Below are 24,874 nucleotides of genomic sequence, written 5' to 3'. Positions count from 1 at the left end.
CAAATTGAGGCTGTTCTGAGGAGAAAAATGGGTGCACTCAATATTAGGAAAATGTTCCTAATGTTTCTTATACTCAGAGTATATTCAATGATATTTAATGAGCCTCACTGTCTTTGAAAGCTTGGCGTTACAAAGGGTAATTGTGGTTAGCTCTACAGTATATAGGACTATGTAGGACTATCATGAACTTTACTCAGTACCAGGATATTCACCTGGGCGGCAGGTAGCCTAGCGGTTAGTAACGGAAAGGTTGCTAGTTCAAATCCCCAAACTGACAAGGTGAAGAATCTGTCGATGTGTCCTTCAGCGAGGCAGTTAACAATAATTGCGGCAGGGTCACCGTTGATAATGGTGACTTCCCTACCCAGGCCTTCCTAACTATGTTCCCCCTGGCAGTGACCCACTCTCCGAGGGTGTCTCAGGGGGGAGTTGGGATATGCAGGTATACAGTACCAGTCAAAAGTTTGGACAAACCTACTCATCCAAGGGTTTTTCTTTATTTGTACTGTTTTCTACAATGTAGAATAATAGTGAAGACATCAACACTATAAAATAACACATACAGAATCATGTAGTAACCAAAAAAGTGTTAAACAAATCAAAATATATTTCACATTTCAGTTTCTTCAAAGTAGCCACCCTTTGCCTTGATGACAGCTTTGCACACTCTTGGCATTCTCTCAACCAGCTTCACCTGGAATACTTTTCCACTAGTCTTGAAGGAGTTCCCACATACTCTGAGCACTTGCTGGCTGGTTTTCCTTCACTCTGTGGTCCAGCTCATCCCAAACCATCTCAATTGGGTTGAGGTCGGGGGATTGTGGAGGCCCGGTCATCTGATGCAGCACTCCATCACTCGCCTTCTTGGTCAAATAGCTCTTACACAGCCTGTAGGTGTGTTGGGTCATTGTCCTGTTAAAAAACAAATGATAGTCCCACAAAGCGCAAACCAGATGGGATGGCATATCACTGCAGAATGCTGTAGTAGCCTTGCTGGTTAAGTGTGCCTTGATTTCTAAATAAATAACATACTGTACAGTGTCACCAGCAAAGCACCCCCACGCCATCACACCTCCTTCTCCATGCTTAACGTTGAGAACCACACAAGCAAAGATCATCCGTTCACCTACTCTGCTTCTCACAAAGACATGGCAGTTGGAACCAAAAATGTCAAATTTGGACTCATCAGACCAATGGACAGATTTCCACCGGTCTAATGTTCATTGCTCGTGTTTCTTGGCCCAAGCAAATCTCTTCTTTTTATTGGTGCCCTTAGAAGTGGTTTCTTTGAAGCAATTTGACCATGAAGCCCTCATTCATGCAGTCTAATCTGAACAGTTGATGTTGAGATGTGTCTGTTACTTGAACTATGTGAAGCATTTATTTGGGCTGCAATTTCTAAGGCTGGTAACTCTAATGAACTTATCCTCTGCATCAGAGGTAACTCTTGGTCTTTCTTTCCTGTGGAGGTCCTCATGAGAGCTAGTTTCATCAAAGTGCTTGATGGTTTTTGCGACTGCATTTGAAGAAACGTTCAAAGTTCTTGACATTTTCCACATTGACTGACCTTCATGTCTTAAGTTAAGGATGGACTGTCATTTCTCTTTTCTTATTTGAGCTGTTCTTGCCATAATATGGACTTGGTCTTATACCAAATAGGGCTATCTTCTGTATACCACCTCTACCTTGTCACAAAACAACTGATTGGCTCAAGCTCAGTAAGAAGGAAAGAAATTCCACAAATTAACTTTTACAAGGCACACCTGTTAACTGAAATGGATTCCAGGTGACCTCCTCATGAAGCTGGTTGAGAGAATGCCAAGAGTGTGCAAAGCTGTCATCAAGGCAAAGGGTGGATACTTTGAAAAATCTCAAATATAAAATATATTTTATATAAAAAAAAATGTATTACTACATGATTCCATATGTGTTATTTCATAGTTTTGATGTCTTCACTATTATTCTACAATGTATAAAATAGTCAAAATAAAGAAAAACCCTTGAATGAGTAGGTGTGTCCAAACTTTTGACTGTTACTGTATATTTGGTGATATTTAATAAGCTTCACTTTCTATGAAAGCTTTGCGTTACGTAAGGTAATTGTGGTGAGTTACACATTATATAGGTCTTAAAAAGGAGCGAAACCACTTGTGTACCAAAGAAAGAAAAGTGACAAGGAAGTTAAACCTTGTGGGTATTTTCCTCGTATGACATATACTTCTGCTTTTTAATATCAGGGGAGAGGAGAGTTCAATGTTACACTTGAACACTTTGTGAAGAACCACAAATAACTCTTCAGTGGTACAGCACTCAATTGTATGAGCTTTTTTGAAAACTCCAATGAGGGGACTCCCTATAAACATAAAGCAAAAGAATATAAACATGAAGACACAAGACCAAATGTGAGATAAACATTTAGGCATCTTTTCATTTTGGCATTTTTTACCAATCAAGGGTCAATATCCCCAAATAACATTCCTCCAAACTAGTCAATTACACATGCCTTGTAAATTGTAACTAATTTTGAGGTCTAGATTGTTTATTTGAGCTTGATGATATGCCTGATATGCTGATGAGTTAAGCAAATTGCTTGTCCAGTCAACCATAAACAGCAACTCACATTCATTTCACTCACTGACCATAGAGAGCCTGTTTTTTCTCTATGTTGGTTAGGTCGGGGTGTGACTAGGGTGGGTATCTAGATTGTTCTGTTTCTATGTTGGCCTGGTATGGTTCCCAATCAGAGGCAGCTGTTTATAGTTGTCTCTGATTGGGGATCATATTTAGGCAGCCATTTCCCCACTGTGTTTTGTGGGATCTTGCTTCTGTGTAGTTGCCTATGAGCACTGCTTGAGCGTCACGTATCGTCTATTCTTTGTTGTTTTGTGCGTTTCACTTAAATAAAATATGTGGAACCCAGATCACGCTCCACGTTGGTCCGAGTAGGCTTCCAGTTTGTACGACGTTTGTGACAATTCAATCATAAATACAGTGAATTTGTGCCAACGGCCATGATGCATTCTATACTAAAGATGTTGACATGCATGACTAGAAACACAGTTTAAAAAAAAACTGTAATAGTATGACTTTTAATAAAGAGGGGAAATCACCTGCTTGGGTAAAACTTTACATACCAGAATATACTGTATGTCACAGAGCTACATATATACAGTGCATTTGCAAAGTATTCAGGCCCCTTGACTTTTTCCACATTTTTTTACGTTACAGCCTTATACTAAAATGTATCCATATACACACAATAACCCATTATGACGAAGCAAAAAATGATTTTTAAACATTTTTGCAAATGTATTAAGAACAAAAAGTAGTAATACCTTATTTACATAAGTATTCAGACCCTTTGCTATGAGACTCGAAATGATGCTCAGGTGAATCCTGTTTCCATTGATCATCCTTGAGATGTTTCTACAATTTGATTGGAGTCCACCTGTGGTAAATTCAATTGATTGGACATGATTTGGAAAGGCACACACCTGTCTTTATAAGGTCCAACAGTTGACAGTGCATGCCAGAGCAAAAACAAAGCCACGAGGTTGAAAGAATTGTCCATAGAGCTCAGAGACAGGATTGTGTCGAGGCACAGATCTGGGGAAGGGTACCAAATAAATTCTGTAGCATTGAAGGTCCCCAAGAACACAGTGGCCTCTGTCATTCTTAAATGGAAGAAGTTTGGAACCACCAAAGACTCTTCCTAGAGCTGGCCGCCAGGCCAAACTGAGCAGTCGATGGAGAAGGGCCTTGGTCAGGAAAGTGACCAGGAAACCAATGGTCACTGACAGAGCTCAGGAAAAGGCACATGATAGCCCACTTCGAGTTTGCCAAAAGGCACCTAAAGGACTCTCAAATTACTAAGGTCCTTGATGAAAACCTGCTCCAGAGCACTCATGACCTCAGACTGGGGGCGAAGGTTCACCTTCCGACAAGACAACGACCCTAAGCACACAGCCAAGACAATGCAGGAGTGGCTTTGGGACAAGTCTCTGAATGTCCTTGAGTGGCCCAACCAGAGCCCGGACTTGAACCCGATCGAGCATCTCTGGAGAGACCTGAAAATAGCTGTGCAGCGACGCTCCCCATCCAACCTGACAGAGCTTGAGAGGATCTGCAGAGAACAATGGGAGAAACTCCCCAAATACAGGTGTGCCAAGCTTGTAGCGTCATACCCAAGAAGTCTCGAGGCTGTAATCGCTCCCAAATGTGCTTCAACAAAGTACTGAGTAAAGGGTCTGAATACTTTATTTATTTTTCTAAATTTGCAAAACATTCTAAACCTGTTTTTGCTTTGTCATTATGGGATGTTGTGTTTAGATTGAGGGGGAAAAAACGACTAAATCAATTTTAGAATAAGGCTGTAACGTAACATAATGTGGAAAAAGTCAAAGGGTCTGAATGCTTTCTGAATGCACTGTATGTACAGTTGCACCCAAAACTGTTGACACCCTTGATAAAGATGAACAAAAATTACTGTATAAAATAAATAACAAAATACTGAGCTATTGTACGTCACACAGCTATATGTACAGTATATTATAGACTACGTCCAGTATATCAATCTCATGTCCTAAATCACTAAGTACAAACTCTCCTTCTCTAAGTTTCAATAACTCTAAGAATATTTTTGTTGATGAATAGAACCTAAAAATCCCACATGGGCTTTTCTTCATTATGATATATGATAATCATATGTATACTTCTGATGTAAAACCCAACGCTGAAAAAGAGAAGTGAAATACTGCCACGTCATGGAAAAATCATGACACTGTCTGATGCATGGGACGACACACTAAAAAATGCACGCGACTTAAATGTTTAACAATTAGATGGGAAAAACCTGACCGAGACAATCATTGGGGGGAGACCCTTGTCTGGGTCTCCCCCTAACTCCACCTTTATAGTATAAAGACTGGTCCTCTGTACACCACAACAACGCAGAGAATAAAGCTTGACACCTGAAGTCACAACACTTTACTCCTCATTCACTCTCCACCCCACCTGGACCAACTCTAAGCCAGCATGTTCACCCCTCGTCTTGCTATGCTGTCTGCGCTTGTTCTGGTACTCAGTGCCATCACTTTTACCGAAGGTAAGAGACAACTGTAATGTTTGTATTTTTGTTCTTATTTTTGAGTGTGTGTGTGTGTCCCAAACTGACCTATAAGTGTGTGTTCTGTGTGTTGTCTAGGCCTGCGTATGGCAAGCGGACCGAAGAAATGTTGTTTTACCTTTGCTGATCGTCAGATACCCAGAGGTAAAGTGGTGGGTTACACCAAGACCAGCCAGCAGTGCTCCAACCCAGCCATTCTGTGAGTAACCTTACTGTTATTTAGCTGTTACTGTGTGAGAGTGGATATGTGGCGATTAGTGCTTGAGAGGGATTTCTAAGTTAGTGTGATCCAAACACTCAAGGTACTGATGTCAAAGAAAAGTGTTATGTTGTAATATTACAGGTGTCAGACAGAGAGCCATTGATTCAATCATGCTGTGACTGGGATAGTTATAGGACTGACAGGGAATGATTGGCATTCATGGTCCAAATCCTCAAAGAAATCAGTGTAAGAGACTGCTCCACAAAGAGAGAGCGAGCTTCTTCTTCTTTTTGGTGACTTTCCCTCTGTTGTATAAACCAGAATGTGTTCCTCTTTCCTGTGATGAACTTTCATTACCTCACTTTCACGTCGTCATGCATTTTCCTTTAAAAATGAGAACAAAAGTCCTCTGACATCATCTAAAACTAGGTTAAAAATCTAACATATATCTAAAACCGGATGTCAATAGTCATGAGTTAGCCTTGGATGTCTTGCATGTGATTGTCCCTATGCGGTGTTGCTGCTGTTATGCTGTGCTAATAACCCTGTTTTTCTATGTCCAGGTTTAAGACTCAGGCGGGGCGACAGGTGTGTGCCAGGTCCTCGGACAGATGGGTGAAGGACTACATCAACTTCCTGGACAGCAAGAAGTCTGGGGAGCAGACACCACTCCTGTAACCATGGTGATCGGACCGTCAGCTGTGTCAACATCAAAGCAAATCCTTCAGAACCTCTTTTGTACCACTATTTCACAAGGACATGGCCAGTGATCTGCCTCAGAGAGAGCAGTCATGGTCCTGAGCCAAAACACCACCTGGGTCTGGGGAAATAGATAAGCTAGATGATTTCTATATAACTGTAACACTGTGAGCAGCCTGTATGCCTGTGATCAAATGACAGAGAATGATTTGACAGAGAACGATTGTCAATATTTATTTTTTAAATTAAATTCGATACACAATTTTGTAGAATGTGTTGTGCATAGTGATGATTAGATTAAATTAGAGTGTAGTTCCATAGAATGACCTAGGTTATGTTACATTTAAGTATTCTTGATTACTGAATTGCAGGATATAGGCCTATATTCTGTTTTATTGCCTTCAATTCATTAAAATGCATGTAGACAAATAATTTGTTGGTTTCAATGCCTCGCTCTCTGTTTTAATGCTTACCTGATTAAACAGGACTGTAAAATATCTCGAAACCACACTGAATATTCAGATGCACTCAATTGTGTAAGTGTGTCTAACTGTCTCAGCGTGAAGGACATGACAGTTTCACTGGCCAGCTCATTCTTGAGCTGATATATTACATGTAAATGAACTGTAGTGGTGGATTTCTAACTATTGTATCAGTCATAGGCTCATAGTGTGTGTGTGTCATTGCCTCATCCGCACAGCAAGCGGTGCTGGAGCGCCAAGTCTAGGTCCAAGAAGCTTCTTAACAGCTTCTACCCCCAAGCCATAAGACCGTAGAACAGCTAATCAAATGGCTACCCGGACTATTTGCATTGACCCCCTCCTAGATATACATACTACGTAAATTACATGAGACAAAGGAATGTGTAGCATTGGGGAAATCAAATCAAAGTTTATTTGTCACGTGGGCCGAATACAACAGGTGTAGACCTTACAGTGAAATGCTTACTTACAGGCTCTAACCAATAGTGCAAATAGTCCAGGTAGCCATTTGATTACCTGTTCAGGAGTCTTATGTCTTGGGGGTAAAAACTGTTGAGAAGCCTTTTTGTCCTAGACTTGGCACTAGTGGTATGTGGTATTTGTTAATTGTAGGGGTGCCCATGGAGCTGGGGATCAGAAATGTCCCGTGCTAGAGAGGCAGGTACAGGTTCCCAGGGTTAGAGTAGTGCAGAAGTTGTCATATGCTGAAGCAGTGAAGAAAGTAGAGGAAGATGGGTTAAGGGGGAGGGATCCTGAGAGGAGTGGTGTGAGTAGTACATCTGTATCAGTACAGAGGGATAGGCAAACAACTGATATATGTTTCAGTAAGATAGAATTTTTAGCATTTATAGCAATGGTTATCAACTGTACTGCAGGGATGGAATGTAAGTCTCCGAAAATTGAGGTTGTGGTGGCAGCTGCAGAGAAGTATTTGGGTGTGAGACTTGACATCAGAAGAGTTACAAGGTGTATTAAGTGGTGGTGTCCCATCCTTTCAGGTTGTTGGTATGATGTAGGACTAAATAGATTTAAATAGTGGAGTAGGGTGGTGTTATTTTTAATTATAAACACAATTATATTGTGAGTGTAGTGTTAGATGGCAGGGTATTTGTTTATTTACTTATTTATTTTTTCAAGCGAAGTATAAGGGAGTTGTACTCCAGTCTAGTAGGTGGCAGTAACGCAACATATATTGGATGCCAACCGCCGTTAAACCTCATCGAATAAGAATGCAGTTCGTATTTAGAACCAATAGAATTCGGTAGTCTGTCGAATCTGATGTGACATCACAATTTCAGATGTCTCTAGCCAATAGGCATATACAGTAGTTCCAAAGGAGGAGACAATCGCCTTTCGAGATTGCAATACGAATATTTTCCCACTTGTGCGTTGTGTAAATGGTTTATTCTACTAGTCGTCGTAACCTATGTTGATAGTCTACCACCAACCCAATTTCATTCATTTGGGCCCGTTGAGAGGCACAAGGGTTCTGTTGCTACGAGTAGGCTACATACAAACGTTGCGTTGCAGGAAGAGGACGGCTCTTTTTTTAAAGCAGTGTCTCTTAACGCTTTTGTTCCGTGTTTTTATAAAACATTTTTATGTCTGATCTATTCGTCTCTAGGGTGGGTGGTGTCACAGTAGTACTACAATGATCGAACGACCAGAATCTGCAGTTGCCAGCATTGCAGTAAGTGTTATTCTTATCACATCAAATCAATGATATTTTCTATCGTGTAAACTGGACACACATTTTCATTAATTAATTGAAACCAATACTATGAATGCATCCCATGTTGTCAATATCCAACGTTAAAACCCCATGATCGTCCGAGGCAATAGGAGAAAGAGGAATGTAACCGAAAATGAGGATTTCATTCATAGCTCTTGGCCTGAGTGGGTTTATTCGACTCCATTCTCCCTTATAATTCACTAGAAAACCAGCTGGCAACGGTAGACTACGCATGAACGTTCTATTATAGGCCTTGCCTTAGGTTGGAACATCTCGACTGCTACTCTGCTTTGTTGTACCCATTTACGTTGTGTTATTGCGCGTTGTATCATTCTATTACGTTGCATACATTGTATAGATATGTTGTGTTTATTATAAAGGTAACAATTGTAACCTGCTCTTGCCAAGTGCACCCATCGCTTTAAAACCGGCTCACGCGCCGACCGATCAAATTGAATAGTACCAATGACATCCCACGTCAAATCGTGGAAAGGAATGGACATGCATGCATATTAATGCGCGCTTTGGAGAGACTCACCCTAACATTGCGAATGCACTATGGCATTTCTGAGAAAAGGCTTATGTTTCCAATAATGCTTTTGTTTCCATGCAGATATTCGAAACATCCATAGGCTATATGAATAGGGCAATTTTGTATTTGGCCACGTGATGAAGGTTATTGGATGTAGTTGAGTCTTTGATGATTTCATTCTATAGAGCTCACCAGCTTGGAATGCTTAAAAAAACGAAATGAGTTACCTCTGGTTCATTTAGCCATTCCTAATGGGGAAATAATGGGGTTTTGGGATACATGCTGAAAATAAGGTCTGATGTTAACACAGGCTTAGGAACTCTTATAGGTTTTGTTCTGAGATATCAGTCAGTTAACGTGACCTTTATGAAATATGAAGCCTTTATGGGGGGTGGGTTATTACATAAATGTTTCAAAATTCACAAAAAGTGATGTTAGCTGATGAAGATTATCTCATTAAACAAAACATATAAGATCTCCTAAGCCTGTGTTTACCACAAACCTTATTTTCGGCATATATACAAAAACTCAATAAAATTTCCCTATAGGATTTGTCCAACGAACCATGGTGTAGTTAGTGCCTACAAAAAGACGCCAGTACTATTTCTCTCTATAGGCTGTAAGTGGGTCTTGTTCAATCAAAATTTGACTAGGCCTATGTTCAATATGCAGAAAAACCTAATAATTTGACAAATTTGCATTGGCAAACAACAGAGAATCAAATGCAGATGTCATCCAGAGGGGGTTAAAGAGCAACACATGGACTTGGACTGCCTCTTATTCTGAACCACAGACACAGTTTTATTCACAGGCCTCAAATCTCTATCTCTCCCTCTTCAAAAGATCCCCAATAATTCTAGCTGCTACCCATCTGGTACGTGTAGGTCTGTGACGGTCATGGAATTTTGGATGACAGTTATTGGTCAGCCAAATGATTGTAGTCACCATTTAAATAGCAAAAAAAAACAAAAAAAAACATTTTTAATACTAACATTTTCTCCTCTCCTCTGCTCCTGACGGCATGTTTTCTCCGCTCCTGACTCCAGGGAAGGGGGCATGGCCTAGGCAACCAAAGACTTGTTTGCTACAGTTGAAGTCGGAAGTTTACATACATTTAGGTTGGGGTCATTAAACTAGTTTTTCAACCATTCCACAAATGTCTTCTTAAGAAATTATACTTGTGCCTTTAAACAGCTTGGGAAATTCCCGAAAATGATTTCATGGCTTTAGAAGCTTCTAATAGGCTAATTGACATCATTTGAGTCAATTGGAGGTGTACCTGTGGATGTATTTCAAGGCCTACATTCAAACTCAGTGCCTCTTTTCAAAAGAAATCAGCCAAGACCTCAGAAAACAAATCTCCACAAGTCTGGTTCAGCCTTGGGAGCAATTTCGAAACGCCTGAAGGTACCACGTTCATCTGTACAAACAATAGTACGCAAGTATAAACACCATGGGACCATGCAGCCGTTATACCGCTCAGGAAGGATACGCGTTCTGTCTCCGAGAGATGAATGTACTTTGGTGCGAAAAGTGCAAATCAATCCCAGAACAACAGCAAAGGACCTTGTGAAGATTCTGGAGGAAACGGGTACAAAAGTATCTATATCCACAGTAAAATGAGTCCTATATCGACATAACCTGAAAGGCCACTCAGCAAGGAAGAAGCCAATGCTCCAAAACTGCCATAAAAAAGCCAGACTACGGTTTGCAACTGCACATGGGGACAAAGATTGTACTTTTTGTGTCCTCTGGTCTGATGAAACAAAAATAGAACTGTTTGGCCATAATGACCATTTATGTTTGGAGGTAAAAGGGGAAGGTTTGCAAGCCGAAGAACACCATCCCAACCGTGAAGCACAGGGGTGGCAGCATCATGTTTTGGGGGTGCTTTGCTGCAGGAGGGACTGGTGCACATCACAAAATAGATGGCATCATGAGGAGGAAAATTATGTGGATATATTGAAGCAACATCTTAAGACATCAGTCAGGAAGTTAAAGCTTGGTCACAAATGGGTCTTCCAAATGGACAATGACCCCAAGCATACTTCCAAAGTTGTGGCAAAATGGCTTAAGGACATTTAAAATCACTTACTTGCCCGCCGCCTGTACACATACTGACCTGTAAACAACAGCAAGATATCAATTTCGGAGAGATTCACACAAACGTTTTATGTATGTGCCATTTTGCTTAGGCATGTTATTTTCCACCAATGACGTGAGTAAATTGCAAAACTATTGATACAGATCAATTGGGGGCTGTGGGTGATTATGCCACTGTCACATGCTGATGCACAGACCTGATTACATGAATGTCACATTTGACCTATCTGGGAAACTGAACAACACATACCGGTACTATATTGCAGAGATAGATATGGGCTTTGCTATAGGGCCTATGTGATGGACAGAATAGTCTAGGGGTTTTTCTCTGCTACTACTGGTTGTCTGGTTGTATATGCCATTTCTCTTTGACATGATGTGCCCTGATTTTCTCCATTGATATTTTTGTAGCTGTCAGTTACTTGCACTGAGTGCCAGTTCAGAAACTGAAGGAAATATTGAGAAATATTTCTAATCTGCCCCTTGGTTTTGTTGTCAAGTGGTATCAAAATCAGTATGGGGGGAAATAGTATTGGATCTCGGTTTGTCACTACATGTAATAACACATTAGTTACTACATATTAGTTTAGGCCTAAATCCCCTAAAATCTACGAGACACAGTGCTGGGTTAATGAAGGGTAATATGCGGAATATGATACACACAGATTAATGATACACACACACACACACAGAGATTAATGATACACACACAGATTAAGGCAAATTCAGCACACACACAGTGTATCATAGAGCTTAAAACTCCAACTCCTTTCCTCAAAGGGAAATTACCTGTACTCAGACACATCAGACAAATTTAAATCAAATACAATTGTATTTGTCACATGCTTTGTAAATAACAGGTGTAGACTAACAGTGAAATGCTTACTTACGGGCCCTTCTCAACAATGCAGAAAAAAAGAGAAATAGCAGAAACATTTAAAAATAATAACACAAGGAATAAATACACAATGAGTAATGATAACATGGATGTATACACAGGGTACCAGTACTGGGTTGATGTGCAGGGATACGAGATAATTGAGGTAGATATGTACAGTACCAGTCAAAAGTTTGGACACACCTACTCATTCCAGGGTTTTTCTTTATTTTTAATATTTTCTACATTGTAGAATAATAGTGAAGACATGAAAAATATGAAATAACACATATGGAATCATGTAGTAGTAGCCAAAAAAGTGTTAAACGAATCAAAATATATTTCAGTTTCTTCAAAGTCGCCACCCTTTGCCTTTTGTTCCTTCGAATTATCAGCCTCAGAAATTGCAGCCCAAATAAATGCTTCACAGAGTTCAAGTAACAGACACTTCTCAACATCAACTGTTCAGAGGAGACTGCATGAATCAGGCCTTCATGGTCGAATTGCTTCAAAGAAACCACTACTAAAGGACACCAATAAGAGGAAGAGACTTGCTTGGGCCAAGAAACACAAGCAATGGACATTAGACCGGTGGAAATCTGTCCTTTGGTCTGATGAGTCCAAATTTGAGATTTTTGGTTCCAACCCCCGTGTCTTTGAGACGCAGAGTAGGTGAACGGATGATCTCTGCATGTGTGGTTCCCACCATGAAGCATGGAGGAGGAGGTGTGATGGTGTGGGGGTGCTTGGCTGGTGACACGGGCTGTGATTTATTTAGAATTCAAGGCACAGCATGGCTACCACAGCATTTTGCAGCAATATGCTGTCCCATCTGGTTTGTGCTTCGTGGGACTATCATTTGTTTTCCAACAGGACAATGACCCAACACACCTCCAGGCTGTGTAAGGGCTATTTGACCAAGAAGGAGAGTGATGGAGTGCTGCATCAGTTGACCTGGCCTCCACAATCACCCCGACCTCAAACCAATTGAGATTGTTTGGGATGAGTTGGACCGCAGAGTGAAGGAAAAGCATGATTGTTGGAAAAGCATTCCAGGTGAAGCTGGTTGAGAGAATGCCATGAGTGTAGAAAGGGTGGCTACTTTGAAAAATTTGAAATATAAAATATATTTTGATTTGTTGAATACTTATTTTGGTTACTACATGATTCCATATGTGTTATTTCATCGTTTTGATGTCTTCACTATTATTCTACAATGTAGAAAATAGTAAAAATAAAGAACCCCTCAAATGAGCAGGTGTGTCCAAACTTTTGATTGGTACTGTACATTTAACTAGGAATAAAGTGACTAGGCAACAGGATAGATAATAAACTTTAACAGCAGCGTATGTGATGAGTCAAAAGAGTAAGTACAAACAGGGTCAATGCAGATAGTCCGCGTATATGACTTGGGGGTAGAAGCTATTCAGGGTCCTGTTGGTTCTAGACTTGGTGCATCGGCACCGCTTGCCATGCGGTAGCAAAGAGAACAGACTATGACTTGGGTGGCTGGCCATACCACAAAGTGTTTGCTCTCTTAGCAGCCATATTGTTTCCTGATTCTATAGGATAAGTGAGAGGACACATGTTTTCAGGGTGGTAGACAGTGGCCCACTGGGTTGCTGTGTAGGAGTGACTAGTGTGGCCCATCTCTCTCTCTCTACCCCTGAGTTTTCCATTGGGACACACACAAGGGCCGTTAGCAGGGGTGAGCAGCAATCGATTGTATTTGCCTTGTGTAGCGTGCATGACAACGCGCTGGGAGAGGATGAGATTTACAACAGGGAGAGGGAGGAATGGAGAAATACAGTACTAGAGAGGAGGAGAACACACAACTTGGGAACGCCTTGGCTGTCATCTGGTGCGAAATCCATGGTCTCCATGATGACGTCTCTCAGATGATGGATATGATACAACTGGTAAATAAACGGGGAGCAGTTAGACTACCTTACCCATTTTACTCATCTCACCCCCAAAACCCTGTTCCAGTTTTACCCCTCTCCTTCAATGGTGCTTTGTCACTCCCGGCCAGAGAAATCTAAAACCAACTCTTTGTCTCCGTGTGAGTGTGTACGCACATGCCGTGTACACAATCTCAAGGTGTTTGTCCCCCCGGAAGATTCCAGAGTAACTCGGTGTGTTTTCTTCCAGCAGAGGAATCTGGAGGGGTATGTGGGGTTCGCCAACCTCCCAAACCAGGTGTACAGGAAGTCAGTGAAGAGGGGCTTTGAGTTCACACTAATGGTTGTTGGTGAGTCACTTTGTCTGCTTATTTTTTATGTCTGTGTGTGAAAAAGGAATGTAAACCATGCCATTTGAGGTTTAATATTTAGTTTGAATGGATTGTGTGGATCGGTGTGTTTTTCCTATGTCTCTGCATGGAATTGAAGTTGGACATTGAGTTATGACTGAATGTGTTAATTATTTGTACATCTCTAGATCTTTATACTGGAAAACTTGTGGATTGAAGAATTAGCAAACCACAGAATGTATGAATGAACTTGTTGGAATCTGCTGTCTAAGAAGATAAGATGGGTAGAGAATGTAGGCTTGATGGGTTATACATATTCACAGACACACAATCACATGTTTATTGAATCATCACTCTGCATGAGGCAATTGATGTCAGGATATACAGTATTCAAATCAAATTTTATTGGTCACATACACATATATTTAGAAAATGTTATTGCTGGTGTAGTGAAAGGCTTGTGTTCCTAGCTCCAACAGTGCAGTAGTATCTAAAAAAAGATTCACAACAATACACACATCTAAAATAATGGAATTAAGAAATGTAAATATTAGATTGAGCAATGTCGGAGTGGCATTGACTAAAATACAGTAGAGTAGAATAGAATACACTATATACATATTAGATGAGTAAAGCAGTATGTAAACATTATTAAAGTGACAAGTGTTCCATTTATTAAAGTGGCCAGTGACTCTATGTATACAGGGCAACAGCCGCTAAGGTGCAGAGTTGGGTAACCAGGTGGAAGCCGGCTAGTGATGGCTATTTAAGTCTGATGGCCTTGAGATAAAAGCTGTTTTTCAGTCTCACGGTCCCAGCTTTGATTCACCTGTACTGACCTCGCCTTTTGGATGATAGCGGGGTGAACGGGTAGTTGATGTCCTTGATTTATCTCTTCGGCCTTCCTGTGACATCTGGTGCTGAAGGTGTCCTGGAGGGCAGGTAGTTTTCCCCCGGTGATGGGTTGGGCAGACCGCACCACCCTCTGGAGAGCCCTGCGGTTGCGAGAGGTGCAGTTGCCGTACCAGGCGGTGATGCAGCCTAACAGGATGCTCTCCATGGTGCATTTGTAAAAGTTTTAGGGGCCAAGCCAAATTTCTTCAGCCTCCTGAGGTTGAAGAGGCGCTGTTGCACCTTCTTCACCACACTGTCTGTGTGGGTGGACCATTTCATATCGTCAGTGACGTGATGTGCCGAGGAAATTGAAGCTTTCCTCCTTCTCCGCTGCGGTCCCGTCGATGTGGATGGTGGCGTGCTCTCTCTGCTCTTTCCTGAAGTCCACAATCCGCTCCTTTGTTTTGTTGATGTTGAGGGAGATGTTATTTTCCTGGCACCACTCTCCCAGGGCCCTCATCTCCTCCCTGTAGGCTGTCTCTTCATTGTTGGTAATCAGGCCTACTACTGTTGTCTAGAGGTCGACCGATTTTATGATTTTAACGCCAATACCGATTATTGGAGGACCAAAAAAATAATGCAAAAACACAGTGTTGGAGAAGAAAAGTGCAATATGTGCCATGTAAAAAGCTAACGTTTAAGTGCCTTGCTCAGAACATGAGAACATATGAAAGCTGGTGGTTCCTTTTTAACATGAGTCTTCAATATTCCCAGCTAAGAAGTTTTAGATTGTAGTTATTATAGGAATTATAGGACTATTTCTCTCTATACCATTTGTATTTCATATACCTTTGACTATTGGATGTTCTTATAGGCACTTTAGTATTGCCAGCCTAATCTCGGGAGTTGATAGGCTTGAAATCATAAACCGCGCAATGCTTGAAGCACAGCGAAGAGCTGCTGGCAAACACAGTAAAGTGCTGTTTGAATGAATGCTTACGAGCCTGCTGGTGCCTACCACCGCTCAGTCAGACTGCTATATCAAATCATAGACTTAATTAGAATATAATAAACGCACAGAAATACGAGTCTTAGGTCATTAATATGTTCATATACGGAAACGATCATTTCGAAAACAAAATGTTTATTCTTTCAGTGAAATATGGAACCGGTCCGTATTTTATCTAACGGGTGGCATCCCTAAGTCTAAATATTGCTATTATATTGCACAACCTTCAATGTTATAATTATGTAACATTCTGGCAAATAAATTACGGTCTTTGTTAGGAAGAAATGGTCTTCACACAGTTTGCAATGAACCAGGCGGCCCAAACTGCTGCATATACCCTGACTTGGTATATTCACAGAACGCAAAAGAAGTGACACAATTTCCCTAGTTAATATTGCCCGCTAACATGAATTTCTTAACTAAATATGCAGGTTTAAAAATATATATATACTTGTGTATTGATTTTAAGAAAGGCATTGATGTTATCATCAACCATGTACACGTTGGTGCAACGACAGGGCTTTTTCGCCAATGCGCTTGTTAAATCATCACCCGTTTGGTGAAGTAGGCTGTGATTCTATGATAAATTAACAGGCACCGCATTGATTATGTGCAACGCAGGACAAGCTAGCTAACTACACATGGTTGTTGATATTACTAGTTTAACTAGTGACTATGTTAAGATTGATTGTTTTTTATAAGATAAGTTTAATGCTAGCTAGCACCTTACCTTGGCTCCTTGCTGCACTCGCGTAACAGGTGGTCAGCCTGCCATGCAGTCTCCTTGTGAAGTGCAATGTAATCGGCCATAATCGGCGTCCAAAAATGTCGATTACCGATTATGAAAACTTGAAATCGTCCCTAATTAATCGGCCATTCCGATTAATCGGTCGACCTCTAGTTGTGTCGTCTGCAAACATGATTGTGTTGGAGGCGTGCGTGGCCACGTAGTCATGGGTGAATAGGGAGTACATGAGGGGGCTGATTATACTCCTCTGATGTAAGGACTGCTTTCCATGGGAATCAAGACTGGGTATGTTGATTTTTGTCTTTTTCATGTATGCCAACTGTACTCTCTTTCTCTCTTTCACTCTTTCTCTCTTTCTCTCTTTTTCTCTTTCTCTTTCTCAAGACACAGTGTGTCTCTCTCATTCATTCTGTCTCATTCTCTCTCACAGCCAACCAGCATGACATGTCCCACATATATCTCCCTCTGGTTTGGGTTTCCTGTTTGACACTGGGAAAGGGCTGCATGTGCCAGAGGGAGAGTGGCAGCATTCAATATCAACAGGATTGGATTTCAGTTAGGGATGTGCATCTCTCCTTTACAGCACAAATCGATACGCATGTAGATACAGTACAAGTCAAAAGTTTGGGATTCTACAATGTAGAAAATAGTCAAAATAAAGAAACTCTGGAATGAGTAGGTGTGTCCAAGCTTTTCACTGGGGCTGTATACGGACTCCGATATGATACAGGAATGATACTTTTAGTTTGAAACGATTTGTTGCGATTCTATTTGATTAGTGGAACAAATCGATACAGTTCGGTTCTATATGATTCGATTCACTAACAATTGTCTTATGAACACTTTCATTTTTACCTTCTAAATTCATATCTGGTACTTATGGCGCTCAGGAGCTGAGCTGTGTGTGTTATAGTGTGTGTGTTGAGCCATTGGTCAGACTGAGCATCTACCAATATCAGATTACGGGGGAAATGTATGTTTTTGTCCCCCAGTTTTTATCTGAAATCCTAATCACCACTAATTAACTTTTCATATAGCAGATTAATGTTTTGAGGTAGTAATATCAATACTTGCCTTTAGAAATGAGCTATGACATTTGCTTTTTCACTCAATCTCAAAAGCTTTTTTGCTGAGTTTACGCCTGGTGTACCAAAACACGACACTGTCGGTGTGATCAAGGCGTAACATCCTTTGCAATGCAAACACAGAGTTCCATTGGTGTGATCGACGCGTTACGGAGGAGAGTTGCTCTCTTCTCCCGACCAGTGCGGCTCGCAAAAATGATTGCTGTCCTTGTTATTAAATAACACCTTTACCATGTTCATGTAAAAATGACCAAAAGCACTGACCGTTGTCATTTAGTGTGGTGAACCTGGCAATCAAAGTCCCAATCAGTAGTTAATGTGCAATCAGCAAGATGTGGACTGTGACCCCTCCTGTATCCTACACAGCTCTTCTGGTAAAAAATGCATTTAGAACAATGGCCCAGCAAATTACATTAGTTGTCTCTCAATTAATGAAACCTATGATTTAATATTTTGTGAAAGCCATTTTACAAACATCTGAATGCTGAGGGTGCTGTGTAGTTGTAGCCTACGAATATTAGAACATGGATTGGGTAGGCCTACCTGTCGTTGGCGCGAGCAGCTGCGTCTAATGCAATGTGTACACAGTTGTTATCTGACTTGTAGATCAACGTCATACTCCGTTACAGTGGGGGGGGAAAGTATTTGATTCCCTGCTGATTTTGTACGTTTGCCCACTGATAAAGAAAGGATCAGTCTATAATTTTAATGCTAGGTTTATTTGAATAGTGACAGACAGAATAACAACAAAAATATCCAGAAAAACGCATGTCAGAAATGTTATAAATTGATTTGCATTTTAATGAGGGAAATAAGTATTTGACCCCCTCTCAATCAGAAAGATTTCTGGTTCCCGGGTTACTTTTATACAGGTAACGAGCTGAGATTAGGAGCACACTCGTAAAGGGAGTGCTCCTCACCACAGCTTGTTACCTGTAAAAAAGACACCTGTCCACAGAAGCAATCAATCAATCAGATTCCAAACTCTCCACCATGGCCAAGACCAAAGAGCTCTCCAAGGATGTCAGGGACACGATTGTAGACCTACACAAGGCTGGAATGGGCTACAAGACCATCGCCAAGCAGCTTGGTGAGAAGGTGACAACATTTGGTGCGATTATTCGCAAATGGAAGAAACACAAAAGAACTGTCAATACCCCTCGGCCTGGGGCTCCATGCAAGATCTCACCTTGTGGGGTTGCAATGATCATGAGAACGGTGAGGAATCAGCCCAGAACTACACGGGAGGATCTTGTCAATGATCTCAAGGCAGCTGGGACCATAGTCACCAAGAAAACAATTGGTAACGCACTACGCCGTGAAGGACTGAAATCCTGCAGTGCCAATGAACATCTGAATGATTCAGAGGACAACTGGTGACAGTGTTGTGGTCAGGTGAGACCAAAATGGAGCTCTTTGGCATCAACTCAACTCGCCGTGTTTGGAGGAGGAGGAATGCTGCCTATGACCCCAAGAACACCATCTCCACCGTCAAACATGGAGGTGGAAACATTATGCTTTGGGGGTATTTTTCTGCTAAGGGGACAGGACAACTTCACCGCATCAAAGGGACGATGGACGAGGCCATGTACCGTCAAATCTTGGGTGAGAACATCCTTCCCTCAGCCAGGGCATTGAAAATGGGTCGTGGATGGGTATTCCAGCATGACAATGACCTAAAACACACGGCCAAGGCAACAAAGGAGAGGCTCAAGAAGAAGCACATTAAGGTCCTGGAGTGGCCTAGCCAGTCTCCAGACCTTAATTCCATAGAAAATCTGTGGAGGGAGCTGAAGGTTCGAGTTGCCAAACGTCAGCCTCGAAACCTTAATGACTCGGAGAAGATCTGCAAAGAGGAGTGGGACAAAATCCCTCCTGAGATGTGTGCAAACCTGGTGGCCAACTACAAGAAACGTCTGACCTCTGATTGCCAACAAGGGTTTTGTCACCAAGTACTAAGTCATGTTTTGCAGAGGGGTTAAATACTTATTTCCCTCATTAAAATGCAAATCATTTTATAGCATTTTTGACATGCGTTTTTCTGGATTTTTTTTGTTGTTATTCTGTCTCTCACTGTTCACATAAACCTACCATTAAAATTATAGACTGATCATTTCTTTCTAAGTGGGCAAACGTACAAAATCAGCAGGGGATCAAATACTTTTTTCCCCCACTGTACATGCATACAATGTTGATAGGCTGAAGAAGAGGACGCATCAATTCAGTCACAACGGATTAGATGTATTTTCAGAATGAGGCAGAAATGAATGAGAATCATTTTTGGTAAACTGGCATTTTCGTAACGTTTGAATTGGTTTTCTTACCGATGCATGCTTCATTTGGATCTGTTTGGGCTCCCGCGGACCGATGCACTCGCATGTTATGCATCGGTCACCGGCTCAAATGTTTATCTGTGAATCATTACATTCCTACTTTCAGCCTTGTTACATATGGGCCTCTATTTCTTTCTTTCTTTCTTTTTGGCTCTAACCACTGCATACCCCAGCTGGGCCAAACGTTACACATACAAAATGTGAAGTGTGGAAGAGAGAACAAGCACAACAGTGTTTGGAACAAAAGGGATGAGAGGCACTGAGTATACAAAACATTAAGAACACCTGCTCTTTCCATGACATAGACTGACCAGGTGAAAGCTATGATCCCTTATTGATGTCACTTGTGTCAGTGTAGATGAAGGGGAGGAGACAAGTTAAAGAAGGATTTTTAAGCCATGAGACAGTTGACACATGGATTGTTTGTGTGCCATTCAGAGGGTGAATGGGCAAGACAAAATATTGAAGTGCCTTTTGAATGGGGTATGGTAGTAGGAGCCAGGTGCACCAGTTTGTGTCAAGATCTGCAATGTGGCTTGGTTTTTCACGCTCAACAGTTTCCCGTGTCTATCAAGAACGGTCCACCACCCAAAGCACATGCAGCCAACTTGACACAGCTGTGGGAAGCATTGGAGTGAACATGGGCCAGCATCCCTGTGGAATGCTTTTGACACCTTGTAGAGTCCCTGCCCTAACGAATTGAGGCTGTTCTGAGGCCAAAAGGGGTGTAACTCAATATAACACATTTAGACACACACTATTGCAAAACTCTACTTCTATCACTGTGAGAGTGTTAGAGAGTGCACTTTCAGGCAAGTAGAGTGAGCTGTGGCTGTGTGAAGATTGTAATGGAAGCCAGCTGGGTTCACTGTTTTGACAGGCTGGGGCTCTGTTTGGGTCTTGACTGAAAGTGAATCCACTCGCTTGTTAGAGCCCGGTCACTTGGAAGTGTCTCCACTGTCACTCTGAGACTGATGCCACAGGACTTTGGCTCGGGACAATTTTTTCCCCTCCAAAAATCTGGGACGGATTTAAACCTGTTTCCTGGCTTTTTGGCCAGCTGGCAGTTTCTGTAGTGAATTTTGGAAAGATTGGAGAGATCCCTGCTGCTGTACAAAGCAGGTTGTCCAAATCCATGATATACTGTAGGAACAAAGTGGAGTCTAAACAGCCTACTATAACAACTCACCTCACAAGACCTAAGAATTTACAACCCTGCACAACACTTGGAAGTGGAGCTTCTCTTTACTCACAGTCAGTGCCTTGCAGTGGATCCCAGTCTGTGTTATCTCCTGTCAGCCATTATGTCTGTGTCTACTTGCCTGCCTGCCTGCCTGCCTGCCTGCCTGCCTGCCTGCCTCCTGGTTGTGTGTAAGCTCTCTGTGTCCGTTCTGATAAGACGGTCTGACAGGCTTAGCTCTGACTGGCTTGCTTGCTGACCTGGCAGGGGACCCAGGCTTTGGTTGAGTAATCTATGGGATTAACTGTAGTTTTCTTTGTGTAGTTCACTCACCAGTGTTTGTACTGAGGCCTTGGCTTGGCCCACATCTCCTCTACTACCCATTCATCTTCCCCTAGCCTATACCACAGTCTTCCACCATCCCATATTCTATGCCAGTCTATTTTCACCTATTGGTTTCATCCAACTCATCTTTTTACTGTCATCTGCTAACCCTTGTTTACTGTTCACTGACTAAAAGGATAGCATTACCTTAGAAGCATAGAACCATGAAAAGAAAGGATGTTTTCAGAAATCGATGTTCCAGGTGAATCGTAAAGGAAATCTCATCACATTACAAGATGACAGAGCCACTAAGAAAATCTTTGAGAAATGTATTTCTCAATGATTTATTATGGTAAGACACAGCAGGATAATGTGTGTGCTCAGTGGGACCGCTGCTGGGTGTGTGAGTGACTGTGTGTGGGAGGCGCTGCTGCTGCAGAGTGTGCACATGTCCTGTATGACCTCACACGTGCTGTTTCTGTTTAGACTCAGAGGTTCAAAGTTGAACTTTTATACATTACTCACTCTCTGTCAAATCTCTGGAAACTGGCTCACATTGTCTATTTTAAGATCAGGTCTTTATAGTCAGTGGAGTGTAGCCAATCTATCTGTATGGCTACCAGAGTATTTCCTATTGGACCCAATACACTTGCTAATCATTTATAACAGTTTGAGGTTATAAAGATTGTGTTCTGTGTCCATCCTTGTGAGTTACAGATCTTTATCACAATAAGATGACCTTTGACCCTACTGCAGCCATCCCTTTTGTCCTGAACAATAGTTTATCACTACTGAAGTCAGTCCCACTGAAACATCCCTACTCACATTCTCTCTCTCTTCCCTTCCCCCTTTTACCCTTTCTTTCCTCTCCCTTCCCCCTCCTTTCTCTCTTCTCTTTTTAGTGTGTGTCGGCCAGATGTCTCATTTGACTCCGATTCAAGCCCACATGTCTGTTAGTTAGGGGAGGAGAGCTCTGTGTTTGTCAGTGGTAAAGAGCTACAGGCATACCGACTATAAGCACCAGGAGCCCCTTTATGTGGGGCGAGGAGAGGAGCGAGGGGTCTGGCCGGGCACGGGGGGGGCACTGGGGAAAGGGGCCTGTCAGGATGTCTAGGGCCAGCTGCTGCCCCATGGGTAATTTTTGGTTGGCCATTAGTATGTTGACAGGAAGAAAGTAGAGATAAAAAGCCAAGAATGTTAATAATCTCCTGGGAAACGTACCCTGTGTGTCCATCTGTATGTTAATAATCTCCTGGGAAACGTACCCTGTGTGTCCATCTGTATGTTAATAATCTCCTGGGAAACGTACCCTGTGTGTCCATCTGTATGTTAATAATCTCCTGGGAAACGTACCCTGTGTGTCCATCTGTATGTTAATAATCTCCTGGGAAACATACCCTGTGTGCCATCTGTATGTTAATAATCTCCTGGGAAACGTACCCTGTGTGTCCATCTGTATGTTAATAATCTCCTGGGAAATGTACCCTGTGTGCCATCTGTATGTTAATAATCTCCTGGGAAACGTACCCTGTGTGTCCATCTGTATGTTAATAATCTCCTGGGAAATGTACCCTGTGTGTCCATCTGTATGTCTGTCCCCATAGCCCTTTCAATCAGTCGCTCTCTAACTGCTGTTACCTCCCTATCTGCATTTTCTCTTCACCTGACTCTTAGTCGCTCCCTCTGTCCCCCTCACACTGCTCAGTTAATGTTCTCGTAATGAAAGAAAGAGGGGGGGTGAGAGGGGGTTCACCCAGCCATCCATGCAGCTCTGGGTCGTCAGGGACAGGGTCTATTTATGGAGAGTGCGTTTCCAGAGATCATGCGGACCAGTATTTAATTAACTGAGGAAGGCTAATTCATTTGGACTTGCCCTCCGGGGGGTAAGTGAGACTATCATTGGTCAAAGCTGTCAGCTAGTTTGGACCACAGAACAGCCGCTGTCACAACTAACTGTATGTCAACTGTTGTTGTACCATGATTTTGACCCCCGTGAGTTACCATGAGGTCAGGGGAGGCTGGTGGGAGGCGCTATAGGAGGACAGGCTCATTGTAATGGCTGAAATGGAATAAATGTTTTTGATACCATTCCATTTATTCCATTCCAGCCTCTGCATTAGGTTAACACCGATATTTGGCAAACCAAACTAGTGTGCTCGCTTGAAAAATGAGAAAAAAGCACAATAGTACTGTTTGAGACACCATAGCAGTATACACTTCCTCAAAATAGTCAGAATTAATCTAAGATGACTCAATAAATCTGTCATTAATTTTGACGTTTTTGCCGAGGAAATTTTAGTCGTGCAATTTTACATCCAACTAAAATGTTTGGTGCAGTATTTTTCATTTAAAAAATTTGCATGAAACAAGTCGTTTCTTATTCAATGACAACAGACTTTATTGAAGAATCCCTACTGTTGACCAATCATCGATGAAGAGGTGTAGACTTCGGCCCCGAACTACGGCTTGCCTCCAGAAAAGATATTGTGTGCCCGAACAGCCCCAAAAAAAACACACCGAAGTCCAAAATGTCATCATAATATATGCACGAACTCTACCAAACGGTTGCGGAAGCCTTTATAAGTGGAGTACACTGCAGAGGACATTGGTTGTAATTTGGAATGCGTCCTCTTTGAAGCAGTTCTATTCGGTGTTTGGTTAGTGCCCTGTGTTGTGGCTGGGCTGTTGAGGCTCTCTTGCTGCTTTTCCACTGAATCAGTGTTACACTAGTGTATTCACCATTATGTTATACTAGGGAAGTTGTTTCCATAGCTAGGGCTGACAGTGAGCAGAATCAACAACCTCTGCATAATCAAAACAGTTGCTTTGTGAGAAGGCGTTCAAGTTCACAGTTAGCCATTGTTATGTAAATTCAAGCTGGAAAGTACCAGTGGTCTGGCTTTGGCCCTAACTGAGAGCAGGTTCGCCAGAGCCATGGCCCAGAGAGAGACTGGTGCCGGCCTGCGATATAGAAACAGAAAAGTCTGAGCCTTTTGGGTAAAACACCATGGTAAATCCTGAATGGAAACGCACCATTTAAATGAGGCTCTTCCATACAGTTGAGGTGGAGTGTTTGGGGGGAGATGGGGGGCCAGAGGGGTGTAATTGATCTGGGACAGCAGCATGAGGGGGGTGGAGGGAAGATGAAGTAGGGGTTGGTTTTTAGAGGGTAGGAAATTGTTCAAGTTATTTTTGGTAATAATAGGCCTACAGAGGCAAGAAAAAGTATGTGAACCCTTTGGAATTTCCTGGATTTCTGCATAAATTGGTCATCAAATTTGATCTGCTCTTCATCGAAGTCCACAAGAATAGACAAACATAGTGTGCTTAAGTTAATAACACACAAATTATTGTATTT

At 41.9% G+C, this 24,874-nt stretch overlaps 2 protein-coding genes across 3 annotated transcripts in view; both read left to right on the top strand.

The window, feature by feature from the left end:
* The first annotated feature begins 4,957 nt into the window (after nucleotides 1-4,957).
* On the top strand, nucleotides 4,958-6,450 carry LOC100136511 (CCL4-like chemokine). Its single transcript, NM_001123618.1, is given in 3 exon segments — nucleotides 4,958-5,104; nucleotides 5,204-5,324; nucleotides 5,891-6,450. Coding segments are annotated over 3 exon segments (306 nt in total). The 5' UTR covers nucleotides 4,958-5,034; the 3' UTR covers nucleotides 6,006-6,450.
* Nucleotides 6,451-7,871: 1,421 nt separating this feature from the next.
* The window catches only part of LOC106573652 (septin-7), a 32,226-nt gene continuing 15,223 nt past the window's right edge, over nucleotides 7,872-24,874 (top strand). Inside the window, exons 1-2 of one of the 2 annotated variants that reach the window (XM_014148897.3) lie at nucleotides 7,872-8,198; nucleotides 13,907-14,003. In XM_014148897.3, coding sequence (XP_014004372.1) covers nucleotides 8,160-8,198; nucleotides 13,907-14,003 — 136 coding nt within the window. In that variant the 5' untranslated portion in view covers nucleotides 7,872-8,159. Of the gene's footprint in view, nucleotides 8,199-13,903; nucleotides 14,004-24,874 lie in introns of both variants that reach the window. The other variant, XM_014148896.3, reaches the window with a different exon arrangement.

The sequence above is a fragment of the Salmo salar genome, chromosome 16 (assembly GCF_965601325.2).
Source record: "Salmo salar chromosome 16, fSalSal1, whole genome shotgun sequence".
NCBI lineage: Eukaryota > Metazoa > Chordata > Actinopteri > Salmoniformes > Salmonidae > Salmo > Salmo salar.
The sequence above is the reverse complement of the archived record's forward strand: the minus strand, read 5'-3'. Positions and strand labels throughout refer to the sequence as shown.